Source organism: Myxine glutinosa, chromosome 10 (assembly GCF_964187855.1).
Source record: "Myxine glutinosa chromosome 10, kmMyxGlut1.1, whole genome shotgun sequence".
Lineage (NCBI taxonomy): Eukaryota > Metazoa > Chordata > Myxini > Myxiniformes > Myxinidae > Myxine > Myxine glutinosa.
Genome location: NC_136270.1, coordinates 34266742 through 34279768, shown reverse-complemented (window position 1 = coordinate 34279768; position 13027 = coordinate 34266742). Strand labels below are relative to the sequence as shown.

General features: G+C 43.7%; 1 protein-coding gene across 1 annotated transcript in view; it reads left to right on the top strand.

Moving 5' to 3' along the window:
• LOC137434451 (mitogen-activated protein kinase kinase kinase 2) overlaps nucleotides 1–11932 on the top strand; it is a 151720-nt gene extending 139788 nt beyond the window's left edge. The window contains exon 16 of the mRNA XM_068127456.2: nucleotides 7330–11932. Within this exon, the coding sequence (XP_067983557.1) occupies nucleotides 7330–7558 (229 nt within the window). The 3' untranslated portion in view covers nucleotides 7559–11932. The remainder of the gene's footprint in view (nucleotides 1–7329) is intronic.
• Nucleotides 11933–13027: the final 1095 nt, after the last annotated feature.

Sequence of the window (13027 nt, the reverse complement as noted above, 5' to 3'; positions counted from 1 at the left end):
AGGTTGGCAGTTGTTTGGAATCTTCTCCACTTGTAGATGATCTTCCGGACAGTCGAATGATTGATTTCAAATTGTTTGGAGATCTTTTTTAATCCCTTCCCAGACTCGTAGGCATCTATAACCTTCTTTCTGAAGGCCTCAGAGAGCTCTTTTGATTGCGGCATGGTGATGCCGCACACTTCAACAACAACGAGCAAACCAAACTAAATGTCTGAGGTTTAAATAAGACAGGTTCCTCCAAGATCCTCTCTAACGATGTTCTAATCATTTGCACCTGAGCTGGTGCACCTGATTCTAATTTTAGGTATTTAAAATAGTGACAAATGTAGGGGTGTACTTACTTTTTCCACATGCGAAATTTGCATTTATGTTTATTTAAATTATATAATGGACTACAAAATGTAAATGTTTCATGATATTTGTTATATTATATCACCTTTATCTATCAACATTGTTGAAATGAAGATCAAATAGCTGTATGTTGAAATATGTTGAAAAAGTCAAAACTTTACATGGGGTGTACTTACTTTTTCACATGACTGTACAAAGAAATTAATATCTGGAAATTTGTTCGCTGGAAATGCTTTACCTTCGTGTATTCTAGGTGCAAGTAAGAACTCTTTTGCCTGTCTGTAATCAAAAATAATAGTTATGCTGTGTCTGCCTAAACAGGACCGATTGCAAGATCCATTTCACTACGTTTTGACATTTTGTTGTGACTAAAATAAAGTCTATATATATATATATATATATATATATATATATATATATATATATATATATATATATATATATATATATATATATATATATATATTGTTACGTTTATCGAGGGTAGGCAATGGATTACCTAAGTCCAGGTAGAAGTGTATCGTATAGTGTGCTCCGAATGTCGTGATGAAGAAGAAGAAACCCCCCATGTACATAAGTCGGGAATCCGTTAGGCAGGATGTCACGTAAGTGTATATTTGTCCCCATGTCGAGGGGTGGGGTTATGCGAATTAGGGATTAATGGTAAATTCCCTGTATGTAAATGGCCTCTGAAATTTCTCCTTTGTTCGTTATATGACACAAACCACACCCGCCTTGCACTCCACACCTAAAATAAACACCAAATAAAAGTAACCGGAACCAAGATTTGAACAATACCGCTGACGCTGCCAGCCGACACATCGTAACGCCAAGTAGGCAGGTCCGTGAGGCCACGCCCCGAGGGGTTGTGATTGGTTCAAGCAAAAGACTGCTGAGATGGGACTCTTGTATTGGAGGACACGCAGACGTCATTGGATGACATAATATAATAGCCCAGGGAACAAAAGGCTTGGGTTCAGAACATTTTGATCTTCTTGGTCCCGAGTTTCCTGCAGAAGGACGCAGCTCGTGTTCTTCCTCGTCTTGTTCCGACTTTAATAGCGAACAGTTGGAGCTTTCGTAGTCCCTGGCTTTAATCCTGTTGCAGTCGCATGTATGTTTTTTTTTTTGTTTTTTTTGTATACAGAATCGAGGCTCGTGAAAGAGCTAACATTTATCACACAAACAAATCAAACGGACAAACAAACAAAGTATATAAAAAGGGGTGCGGTAGACAAGATGGGGAGAGAAGGGGAAGCACATAAACACAACATTTGCGAACAGGGACATCGGGAAATATGTGGGAGGGAGTGGGCTTGGGGGGGGGGCGTGGGAAGGGGAGGGGGGGCGGCGTTGGAAGGGGAGGAGGGCGGTGGGAGAAGTATAAACACAAGGACACCAAGGACTTCTAGGGAAGGAGTTGGTATTTCTAAAAAAGTGGATTTGGGGTGAAATTAGCGGGGGTAGAAAAGATCAAGGTTTTGGATGGGGGAAGATAAGAGATGGTGGTGAACAGCTGTTTTAAAGACCTGGATGGAGGAGTGGGATTGAAGAGAGTGAGGGAGTTTGTTCCAGAGGTGGGGGAAAAGAGGAATGAAGGAGTGAAGCAGGCAGATCTTGTGCGACCTGTAGGAATATTTGGGGGACAGAGCCCAGAGAGAGCTGGAGGAGCAAGGCCAGAGAGGAGTCGGTAGAAGACAGAAAGACCACCAACCTGCCTGCGGTGAGTAAGTGAAAGGCCCTCGGAGGTAGCTTCATCGCGGGAGATTCCAATGATTCTGAACGCTTTGGTTTCAACAGCGTGAAGACGAGCTAGGTGTGAGGCAAGAGCACCAGCCCAGAGGGGAGAGCTGTATTCCATTGAGCTGCGGATGAAAGCCTTTGTATGTGGTGAGGAGCTCAGGTGTGCCAAGGAAGGACTTCGCACGACGGAGGATGCCCAGTCGGCGACTGGCTTTGGAGGCCAGATTTGAAATGTGGTTTTCCCAGGAAAGATCATGGCAGATAGTGAGACCCAAAAGCTTGAGTGACAGAACTTCTTGAAGAGGATTATTCAGAAAGTAGATGGGAGGGTTGTCCAGTCGGTCTTTTCAGAGAGACATCGTAAGAGTGTGAGATTTGTCAGGACTGAAAGACATGCTCCACTTGTTTGCCCAGTCTGTGATTTTGTCCAGGTCTGCAGAGAGTGAGGAGGCTGCAGACTGCCGATCTGAGGGATGAGGAATGGAGCGGCAGAGAGTGGAGTCATCAGCAAAGAGATAGAGAGGATTTTCAAGAGAGTTGGAGAGATCATTGATGAAGACCAGAAAAAGCACAGGGCCCAGAACACTGCCTTGGGGAACTCTAGCCTGAACAGGAAGAGGAGATGAGAAAAACCCATTCAGGGCCACACGTTGACGATGACTAGAGAGGAAGTCCGCCAGCCATGCGTGGAGATTTCCATGGATACCAAAAGAGGAGAGTTTGGTGAGCAGAGCAGGGTGCCAGACCGTATCGAAGGCACGTGATATGTCAAGGGAGACAGCTCTAATTTCCTGTTTGGCATTGAGGACCTCCATCCATTGTTGAGACAGCAGAAGCAGCATGTCCAGAGTAGAGTGACCTGGTCTGAAACCAAATTGATGATCAGAGATCAAGCCATTGGAGAAGAGGAAAAATTTCATATCCGAAGCAATGATGGATTCCATGACTTTGCTGATAATTGGGAGAAGGCTGATTGGTCTGTAGTTGCTAGGATCTGTTTTTGCACCTTTTTTGTATAAAGCGGTGATGTTGGCTGATTTCCAAGCAGATGGCAGATGACCTTGAGCAAAAGAGAGGGTGAAGAGAACAGAGAGAGGGAGTGAAAGAGCGGAAGAACAGGATTTTAGGACCCGTGGGCTGATGCCGTCAGGTCCAGTTGCAGAATCAGAGTCGAGGGTTGACAGAAACTTTTCCACCTTGTCAGGAGGAAAGGACACAGAGTCCAGGAGCAGCTGGGTACGACTGGGTACGGTGGGTACAGAGAGGGATGGGTTTGGGACACAAGATTTAGAGGCAAAAACAGAGTTGAGGCATTCAGCTTTTTCACGTGCGGAGTCACCTGTGTAGCCGTTTGAGGTAAGGGAGGGGATGGAGGGGGAACAAACACCAGAAACAGATTTGACCAGACGCCACCAGGATTTGGAAGAGGGAGACAGATAAGAGAGTTCGGTCTTGAGAACGGAGAAATATTGTTTCCTGGCTCTCCTGAGGGTGGACACACACTTGTTTCGGGCTTTGTGAAAGGAAATGAGATTTCCTTCCGTTGGATTTGCTTTCCAGGAGACGAAGGCAAGTAGTTTCTGGGAAACAGCCTCACCACAAGATTCCGTGTACCACTGTACCATTGATGGGAGGAAGGTTATGACAACTGAAGATGAGATGGGATAAATCTGTGCATGAGAGAGAGCAATTTACTTTGGAAGTATTCCCAGGATGAGTTGATGTCAGAGGCGGTAGAGATGGGAGACCAGTCCACATGATTGATGGCTGCTTGAAGACCGTGCCAGTTGGCTCGAGTGAAATGCCAGACTCGTCGACGCTGAGGAGGCTCCCTGAGAATGGTCAGAGAGATGTCCACTTTAACAAGCACATGATCAGATGAGCTGATTGGAGCAGAAGAAGAGCAGCAGATATTTTCAGGGAAGTTAGTCATAACCAAGTCCAGAAGAGAAGATGCTCCGTTGACTGAGATCCGGGTCGGGAAATTTACAGATTGTGTCAGTCCCAGTGAGTCGCAGAAGTCCTTTGCTGAGGAGCCATGGCTGGTGAGAGAGGTACCCACACCCAGCCAACTGGCATGGTGACAATTGAAATCACCACATATGAGGAAGAGAGAGTTGGGATAAGTAGATAGAAGTTGGTCCATATTATCAGACAGCGAGATGTAGATGGAGTCATCACTGTTTGGTGGACGGTACAACACACATATGAACAAAAGGTGGGAGCGAAGGGGAAGCCGTAGCCAGAGGTATTCCTGGGGGTGAGGTGGAGAGAGGGCAGTGCAGGGCGAGTGAGAAAGAGAGTTTTTTTTATAAAGATAGCAACCCCACCTCCAGGACGAGGCTCAGGTCTATCATACCAGAGGAGGGAGTAACCCGGGAGAGATACTAAGGAATCAGAGACATCATGAAGGAGGAAAGTTTCTGTTAAGCAGATCACGTCTGGTTTGTCAGAAGCAACCTGTATGGAGAGATCAGTTAAGTTTGAACGAAGGCCCCGGATGTTTGAGGTCCATACCGTTAATGAAGAGGAAGGGGGAGCATCGGATACAGAACAGGGGGAGGGAGGGGTAGGGTAAGATGTGGAAGAGGAGGAAGAAGTAGGGAGAGCTGTTGGAGGTGTGTCAGAGATTTCAGAATAACTCGGAGAAAGGGAAGGATGGGGCGGACAAAAGGTTTGATGGTGATTGGTTGAGGCACAGTGAGGTGTTATTTGAGGAGGAGGAAGAGCGAGGCAGAAGGTTGGGGGAGATGGAGGTGAGAGTTGGAAGGGGGAAGAAGCGGGGAGGATGCTTTGAGGAGGACGGGTGAGAGGGGGGAAATGGAGAAGAAATGAGGGTGGGGAGATTTGAAGGGGAGGGGGGAGTTTATGAGGGGAGGGGTTAGGGGGGAGTTTAGGAGGGAAGGGACAAGGGGAGGGATTTGAAAGGGATGGGAGATGGGGGAGATTTGGAGGGGAGGGGTGAGGGGGGAGTCAAGGAGGGGAGGGGTGAGGGGGAGTCTAGGAGGGGAGGGGTATGGGGGGAGTTTAGGAGGGAAGGGGGAAGGGAGGAGATTTGAAAGGGATGGGTGATGGGGAAGATTTGGATCTCTTGCGCTGGGTTCCCATTGTGCACAGTCGCGTATTCTTCTCTGGCTCCCGGGTTTTGACGACAAGCGGACACAGTTGTCCTCGCTCTTGGTTTCGACCTTTGTGGCGAAAGGCGGTTGCAGCTCGTGGACTCTGGTGCTATGTGGAGCGGACGCCGATCCCTGTGTGCTCGCTCTCTCTGCCTGCTCCCGCTCCCGAGGGATCTCTGCCTGCTCTCGAAGCGGACACAGTTGTCCTCGCTCTTTGTTTCGACCTTTGTGGCGAAAGGCGGTTGCAGCTCGTGGACTCTGGTGCTATGTGGAGCGGACGCCGATCCCTGTGTGCTCGCTCTCTCTGCCTGCTCCCGCTCCCGAGGGATCTCTGCCTGCTCGCTTCGCGCTCGGAGCCTGGGGTGAACGGACTGCGCGCCGAGGCCTGTGTTTCCCGCGCACGGACTGTGTGCCGAGGCTTGTGTTTCCCACGCAGGGACATGGGACGGGGCCTGTGGCGACCCCGGACGATCAAGGGGACCAGAGCTAAGTCACAAACACTACATTTTTTCCCTTTCAAAATGTTGGAGCTTTCGTGTTCATCCCCTCGTGTTGTATACGAGTCTGTGTGGGGGCGCTTCATTTAGGATATTGGTTTTGTCGTGCATTTTATTGTTTAAAAAAAAACAAAAAACACCTTTAGAGGCCATTTTTCCCCGCAAGCGGGGGTTGGCCTTTTTCGGGGACCGTGGTTGTTGTTGTTTTTTGGTCCCCTTTTTGAAGCAATGTTTTACGGCCGGATGCCCTTCCTGCCGCCAACCCTTTTTGTCGCCTTTTTACGACAAACAGGGAATTACCAGTGAACTGGTACTCAATTTGCCGACCTCGGAAGGATGACAGGCTGAGTCAACCCCCCTGGTGTTAATTCAGCGATCGACCGGGATTCGAACCCAGGATCCTAGGATCCTAAGCTGGCACCCTAGCCGCTAGCCCAACACCAGGCTGGCATTTATTTTATTAAACAATATTATTGTACATTTTAATTCCGTGTCGGGTTGAGTTGATTACCAGGTTCGAAGACGTCCAGTGGGGTCCGTGCAGGTAAGAGCTTCGGTACCCTTCACTGCCTTATCCCCCGTGCGTATTAACTCCACAATAGTTGAATTAAATGCCTCGGGGTGTAAAGCTTGTTCGGCTATCCGTCCCCCGGGGTGTACACCCCGGGAACACGACAGTGTGTGTGTGTGTGTGTGTGTGTGTGTGTGTGTGTGTGTGTGTGTGTGTGTGTGTGTGTGTGTGTGTGTGTGTGTGTGTGTGTGTGTGTGTGTGTGTCTATATATGTAAATATAAAATGAGATCCAATGTCTCCATCAGTTTTGCATCCCAAAACACTGGCCACAGAGTTGAACATTGTACCATATTGATTGCCGAGGATCCAGGCAATGCAGGTTCAAAAATGATTTGATTTGGACAAAAACATTTTCATTATTCACATTGACCGATAAATACCCAGACAAAGCAAGCATGATCTCTGCTTTGCGTGGCTTGGTGACAAGTCGCGAGACACTGCTGATTGGCTGTGCAAGGGTAGGCGGGCAAGTGACATCAATACACCCTTATTGTATGCGTTTCCATGTTCTTAGAAAAAAAATAGAACTACAAACGACGCAACAAAATGGTGTGTGTGTGTGTGTGTGTGTGTGTGTGTGTGTGTGTGTGTGTGTGTGTGTGTGTGTGTGTGTGTGTGTGCGTGTGCGTGCATGTGCGTCATTACCTTCACCAAGGGTGGACGGATTCGAACAAAATTTGGTGGATGGGTTGTCTGTGAGTTAAGGAAGAATTTATTTGAATGTGATGACAGCCCGGGTCTGGATACGACTATTTTTTCGAGAGATGGAGCCAAGAATGATATATAATAGCCTGATATTTTAAAATGTTGTGGAAGGATTATGACGAAACGAGGTGGATGAGTTGGTTAGGTGACAAGAACAAGCTTGATTAAGTTTTTGTTTGGGTCTGGATGTAGATTCGGTCTAACAGTCAGATACAAAGCATAACCAGTTCAGCCTGATGGAGGTATGCACTTTACCAAGTGTTGTTCCAGTTTTAGATGTGGAATGCCGTTCCTGTGTTGTATGTGGAACGTACTCAAAGCATCACACCTCTGTCTTTGCAGGAGCATCGGCTGCACTGTCGTAGAGATGCTCACAGAAAAGCCCCCGTGGGCCGAGTATGAAGCAATGGCTGCTATTTTCAAAATTGCTACGCAGCCCACCAACCCGGAGCTGCCACCGCACAACTCCGAACACGCGCGGGACTATCTGCGATGTATCTTTGTGGAGGCAAAGGTGCGACCGTCGGCTGAGGAACTCCTTCACCACCCATTTGTCCACATCCACTCTTAGCATCCTCTAACAGACTGAACACTCTGGTTTCTTGGTGAGCCTGTTATTGAGGCCCCCCCAAGGGGGGAGTGGGGTGGAAGGGGTTGGGATGGGTGCAATTTTGAGCACTTGTTCAACTGCATTAGTGATGCATTCAAATCTTGATTGGTTTAGGACTTTTATATTTTTTAGCCTCTTTTTTTTTCTGCGTTTGCAGTACGGTAATTCACCCAAAGGACCATGGCAGCAAAGCCCATCTCCATGTATGCATGTGTGTACGTTTGTGTGTGGATGTATTGAATTTTCTTTTTTCTTCTGAACCTTTCCTCAAACCAGGTACCAAGATAGATAGATAACCTTTAAAAAATCCTTTTAATCAATTACTGTCTTTCCCAAAATAAGAATAAGATCACTTTATGAACTTTTCTTCACCTCAATAAGAGACTTTTAAAATATTCCTTCTTGCCTTTAAAAAGAAATTCAAGTGTGGTGAATTAACCAAACTCGTAGATGTATACAAATGATCAAATATGCAATTATTGTTGTTTTGGAACTTTTTGGCTCCATTAGAGCCGGGTTAATATTGTATGCAGGGTGTCCCACGGAACGGTGAATTTAATTTGCAATAGTAAACGTCATTTTCCTGCCATGTTCCAAGGAATGTTTTTAATTTGTCTTTGTAAACGAGGATTATTTTTGTATTTCCGTAGGTGAACATCACATGCTTTCACCTCAACAGGCTTGTGTAAAGGTTGCTTTCAATTGTTTGCAGTCTTTTTTTTGTTCAATATAATTATTTAATCTGTTCAGAATTATTTGTCAACGTCTTTATCTGTTATTTCTTCCGCTCTTCGATAGCATAACTCGGATTTCAGACCTGCCTGCCTCGGTTACGGCATGCTGCCTATTCTTTCGTAACCAAAACATCGTACATCCGTCCATTAAAAAAGAAATTTGTAAGTACAGTGTTTAAAAAAAAACAAAAAAACATTTTACCACCTTCTTTGAAACACAAATCTGGCTGTGAACTGAACTCGCTTCCCATAGTTATCATGTTTTGTTTTGCCCTCATCTGAGGAGGAGTAAACACACAGCTGTACATCTAAGCATGCAGTAAACTGCATATACCAAGATGTGTGGCTGTACATCTAATATTGGAAAGTAGCTCGGTCGCAGTGTGCCTGCGTGCGTCCGGCCTCCAACAATTTACAGTTTAAAACAAACACTATAAAACAAGCACATCTTCTTCACCTATAACAATGGTGAGTCTCATTCAATCCCATTTCTCATATTGATTAGATTCAGAAAAGGCTTGTTCTATTCAATACTTTTTCTTTCAACATCTCCATTTTATTCATATAACAGTAATAAATTGCCCTATCAAACACTATTTCTGATTATGCACCGCCTTCTAAAGCATACGCAAATCTATCTCTATGTATAACATTGCTATTCCCGTGAAACAAAGCAACGGGTCTTATCTTCTAGTTGGCACTACCAGCAGCTCGTAAACCTGGGAATGGCCATTTTTTATCATAACAGAATGCTCGCCATGAATGCCCAGCGCCAAACCAGTGGGGCCTTTTTTTTTCTTATCCTTTCAAAGAAACGGTGTCAAAGCGAGATTGCGACTTGTCACATGATCCAAAAAGGTCCAAAGCCGGAAAAACCGTCCAATACGATCAAACGTTCTTAGAGAAATACCGACAGATAGCATACATAAAAGTTCTTAAATCTCGACACTTCGTGCTCGCACATCAGTTACCATCACGGTGACTTTTCAATCGCTTTTCAATATTTAAAGACGGCGATGTTAAAAGAAAAATATATATATTGAATTTCCTCCCCGAGTTTAAAGTTATCAAGGTTTCACAATGATTGCATAATGACGTTTGTTTTTTATTTTATTATTTAAGTGTACGTGTGTGTGTACATAGCACTGATAATATCAAACCTTTTTTTTCTCGCAATGTTTTTATCGAATAGATATTGTTCAAAATGAAGAAGAATCACAAACAAATACTGAAGAGGAGGCAGGCAGGGACTGAGATTTTTCTTTTGTTTTTGTTTTTTTTTAAACAAATTTTAACACGATTGAGTAATTTTATCCAGTGTTTAACGTTGTTTATAAACTAATGCATTGTGCTTCTGTATTTTAAAGGCGGGCGGTTTGCACACGATTGTTGTCTGCGCATCTGCATTGATCATGGCAAAATGTTTGTGTGTTCGTTCTTCTCCATCCAAACTCTCCTGATTCACGAAGTGGTGAATGTAGCTGCAGCGTTGTGCAGATAAAAGGGTTTTTTTTGTTTTTTTTATTACTTAATTTATGTCGCTTTCATTCGGAAAAATGAACTCAGTGGTGTAAAACTACTTTTGGCGTATCGCTTGCCATAGACGTGGCTTCGAGGTTAAATATATTGGAAAATAATGTTGGTTTATCAGAGCTTGAAAAGGCAGAGCTGGTTTGTGCCGAATCGTGTATGTGCTGGCACATATTTTGATACTCGTGACGCTGCACTCTGTGCACGTCGAAGATTTGAAATAAGAAATTTTTTTTTAATGAAATGTATATTTTTGCACGCATTTGGCAGGCTAAATGGAATAGTTGCACATGTAAAATTATACACACTGGTTTGAAATGTTTAGCTTGTTTTGGAACAAAAAAAGTTCAACTTTTACCCCTTTGCTACTGAGCATAGAAACCAAAACTCAGTACGCGGTATTAGGTCACAGTGCATTGGTACGTACTCTCGAAGTTGTTTTCGGTACGGTTGGAAGGGCTCTGCTTTAGCGTTTGGGGCTATGGTGTTTATGAAGGGCTGCAATGATGTATGCCCTGTTGTGCCTTTCTCGTGCATCCCTTTCCAAAGGGTGTACGAATAGTCTTAACATTTGAAAGCTTTGATGATGGTCGCTAGTCATCTTAAAGACGGCTCTGGTACTCTCGAAATCTAAAATCACTGCTTTTTGAATATGCTGTACATGTTGTCGTCTTATTGGCCACATGCTAATAATATTATTATTATTATTATCATCATGCTTTTGTGAGCATTTTAAAGTCAGGTTTTGATTGCATGATTTCATATATTATATCTGTCATTATGTTGCTGCAAACATTCGGAATTTCAGTACAACAAAACGAAGGAATGCTTCTTACCAAATTTTCGTACTTTCCTCCAAAGGAAGAATATTTTTTTTACCGAAGACTACGGGATAGGAGATATGCCGAGCTATTGCACATGGTTTCAAATAAACGGCACCGGTAGTTCTCCAAGTCGAGCAATCGTTCCAAATGGAATTTGAGGAGACTGAGAATTTGAAGTCGCTATTACTAACTGTTCGTTATTGCCAAACATCGTACCGGCTGCAATTTGTACATTGTGGGGTCATGTAAACGACCACATGGCGATCCAGAACTACCAACACCCATGATGAAAAATTCAAAATGGTGCTTGCGCTAGATAGCTTGCAAATCCCCTATTCGGTCTAGCTCTTGGGTTCTACAGTCAAATGTCTCCATGTTGTCACTTGCAAAACTTGTCATTTACGGATCTCACAATTGGTGTGTTTGTGCAAACAGGGTTCACGTTGACGGTCATAATGATGATAAAAAAGAAAACTTTTCTATCCAAGTGTGTAAATTTAGACACTTACAAACGGCATCTGTGACATCTATAAATACCGATGAGGAAAAATGGTACTTTTATTTTGATCTTAAATTACACGTTTGCGGCTTAATGTTGTGCTAATAATAAAAAATCGGTTTCTGCCAACGAAGGTTTTCTGCTCTCAGGCTCTCATGATCAAATATGATCAATTCTGCTCTCAGGAATAAAAATGTAATTTGATTTACTTTATCCTGAAGAATTGCCTTGTGGGCAAGAAATCCGATTTGAGAAAATTTGTGTTTGTTTAAATTGTCTACATTAATTTTTTTTTTTTTTGGCCAATACCAATTCGACGTATCTACTATTAACCACCTTTTCACGATGGTTAGTCAATAGTGCATTTCAATCGTTAAACAAAAAAATGAGAAAGTACATTTTTGACGTAATTATAACTATCCTTGAAAACAAACAAATGAAACGCATCAACGTAAAACTTTCCTATTGTTTTGTAATTTTTAATTGGTGGCGAGAACTTCCATCACTTTTTGAAGTAGGCAAATGAAGTAAAACTTGAATTGGTCAAATTGGCATTTTCTTTTTTACACTTCTTTTTTTTTTAATCTGGAGACTTGGTTTGCATCAAAATATGATTTTCTTGTGAAATAACTTGCTGTACGTAGAAATGACTGTTTTGATTCCCCAATACTCTGTTTTTGTTTTCAATGTAAACGTCATGACAAAATGACCTTGAAAGTTTCAATAAAACATTTTAAGAACAAAGAAATGCCATCGTTGTCTTTTTCTGCAGCACCTTGAATTGGAATCTGAAGCGTTTGGGTACTTTAATATTTATTTTGAGCTTCAACAGTAGTCACGTGAAAAGGTGGTTTTATGGAACCAGCCTCGGTGGTGTAATGGTTAGAATGTCCGTTCTGAGTCTGGAAGATAGCTGGGCTCTCATTCCAAAGACATTTTATGCCTCTGCCCCCGAAGGTGGCCGGAGGCATGTTTTCAGGTTGTCGGTACAGGCCACAGGGTACACCTCGTTTTTCTCACCAACCACTTGTCCGAATGAGACGAAATTCTCAGGGTAGGAGCGAAACCCATTTAGAATGTTTTTGTGATAATTGTGACATCATAGGTCATGTGGTTTGGCAGCCATCTTGGATTAAAGGCATATAATTAAAAATATATTTCTTAGAAACCGCTGAATGGAAAAAATTGAGACTTGGCACATTTTTAAGGACCCCCAATGGGGAACAAAAGCATGATAATGATGACAGATGACATCATCGGTGAAGTGTTTGGTATACCAGCCAAAAATGTTTTAATCGAATTCCTTATCCTAAAAAATTTAAATTGCAGGCACATCCAAGACATGTGCCAAACCAACACATTCGCCAAACTAACACATGTGCCAAACCAACACATTTGCCAAACTAACACATGCACCAAACTAACACGTGCACCAAACTAACACATTCGCCAAACCAAGACATGTGCCAAACCACACATTCGCCAAACTAACACACGCGCCAAACCAACACATTCGCCAAACCAACACATGCGCCAAATTAACACATGCGACAAACTAACACATGCGCCAAACCAACAATCTCGCCAAACTAACACATGTGCCAAACCAACACATTTGCCAAACCAACACATTTGCCAAACCAACACATTTGCCAAACCAACACATTTGCCAAACCAACACATTCGCCAAACCAACACATTCGCCAAACTAACACATGCGCCAAACCAACACATGCGCCAAACCAACACATGCGCCAAACCAACACACTCGCCAAACCAACACACTCGCCAAACCAACACACGCGCCAAACCAACACATTCGCCAAACTAACACATGCGCTAA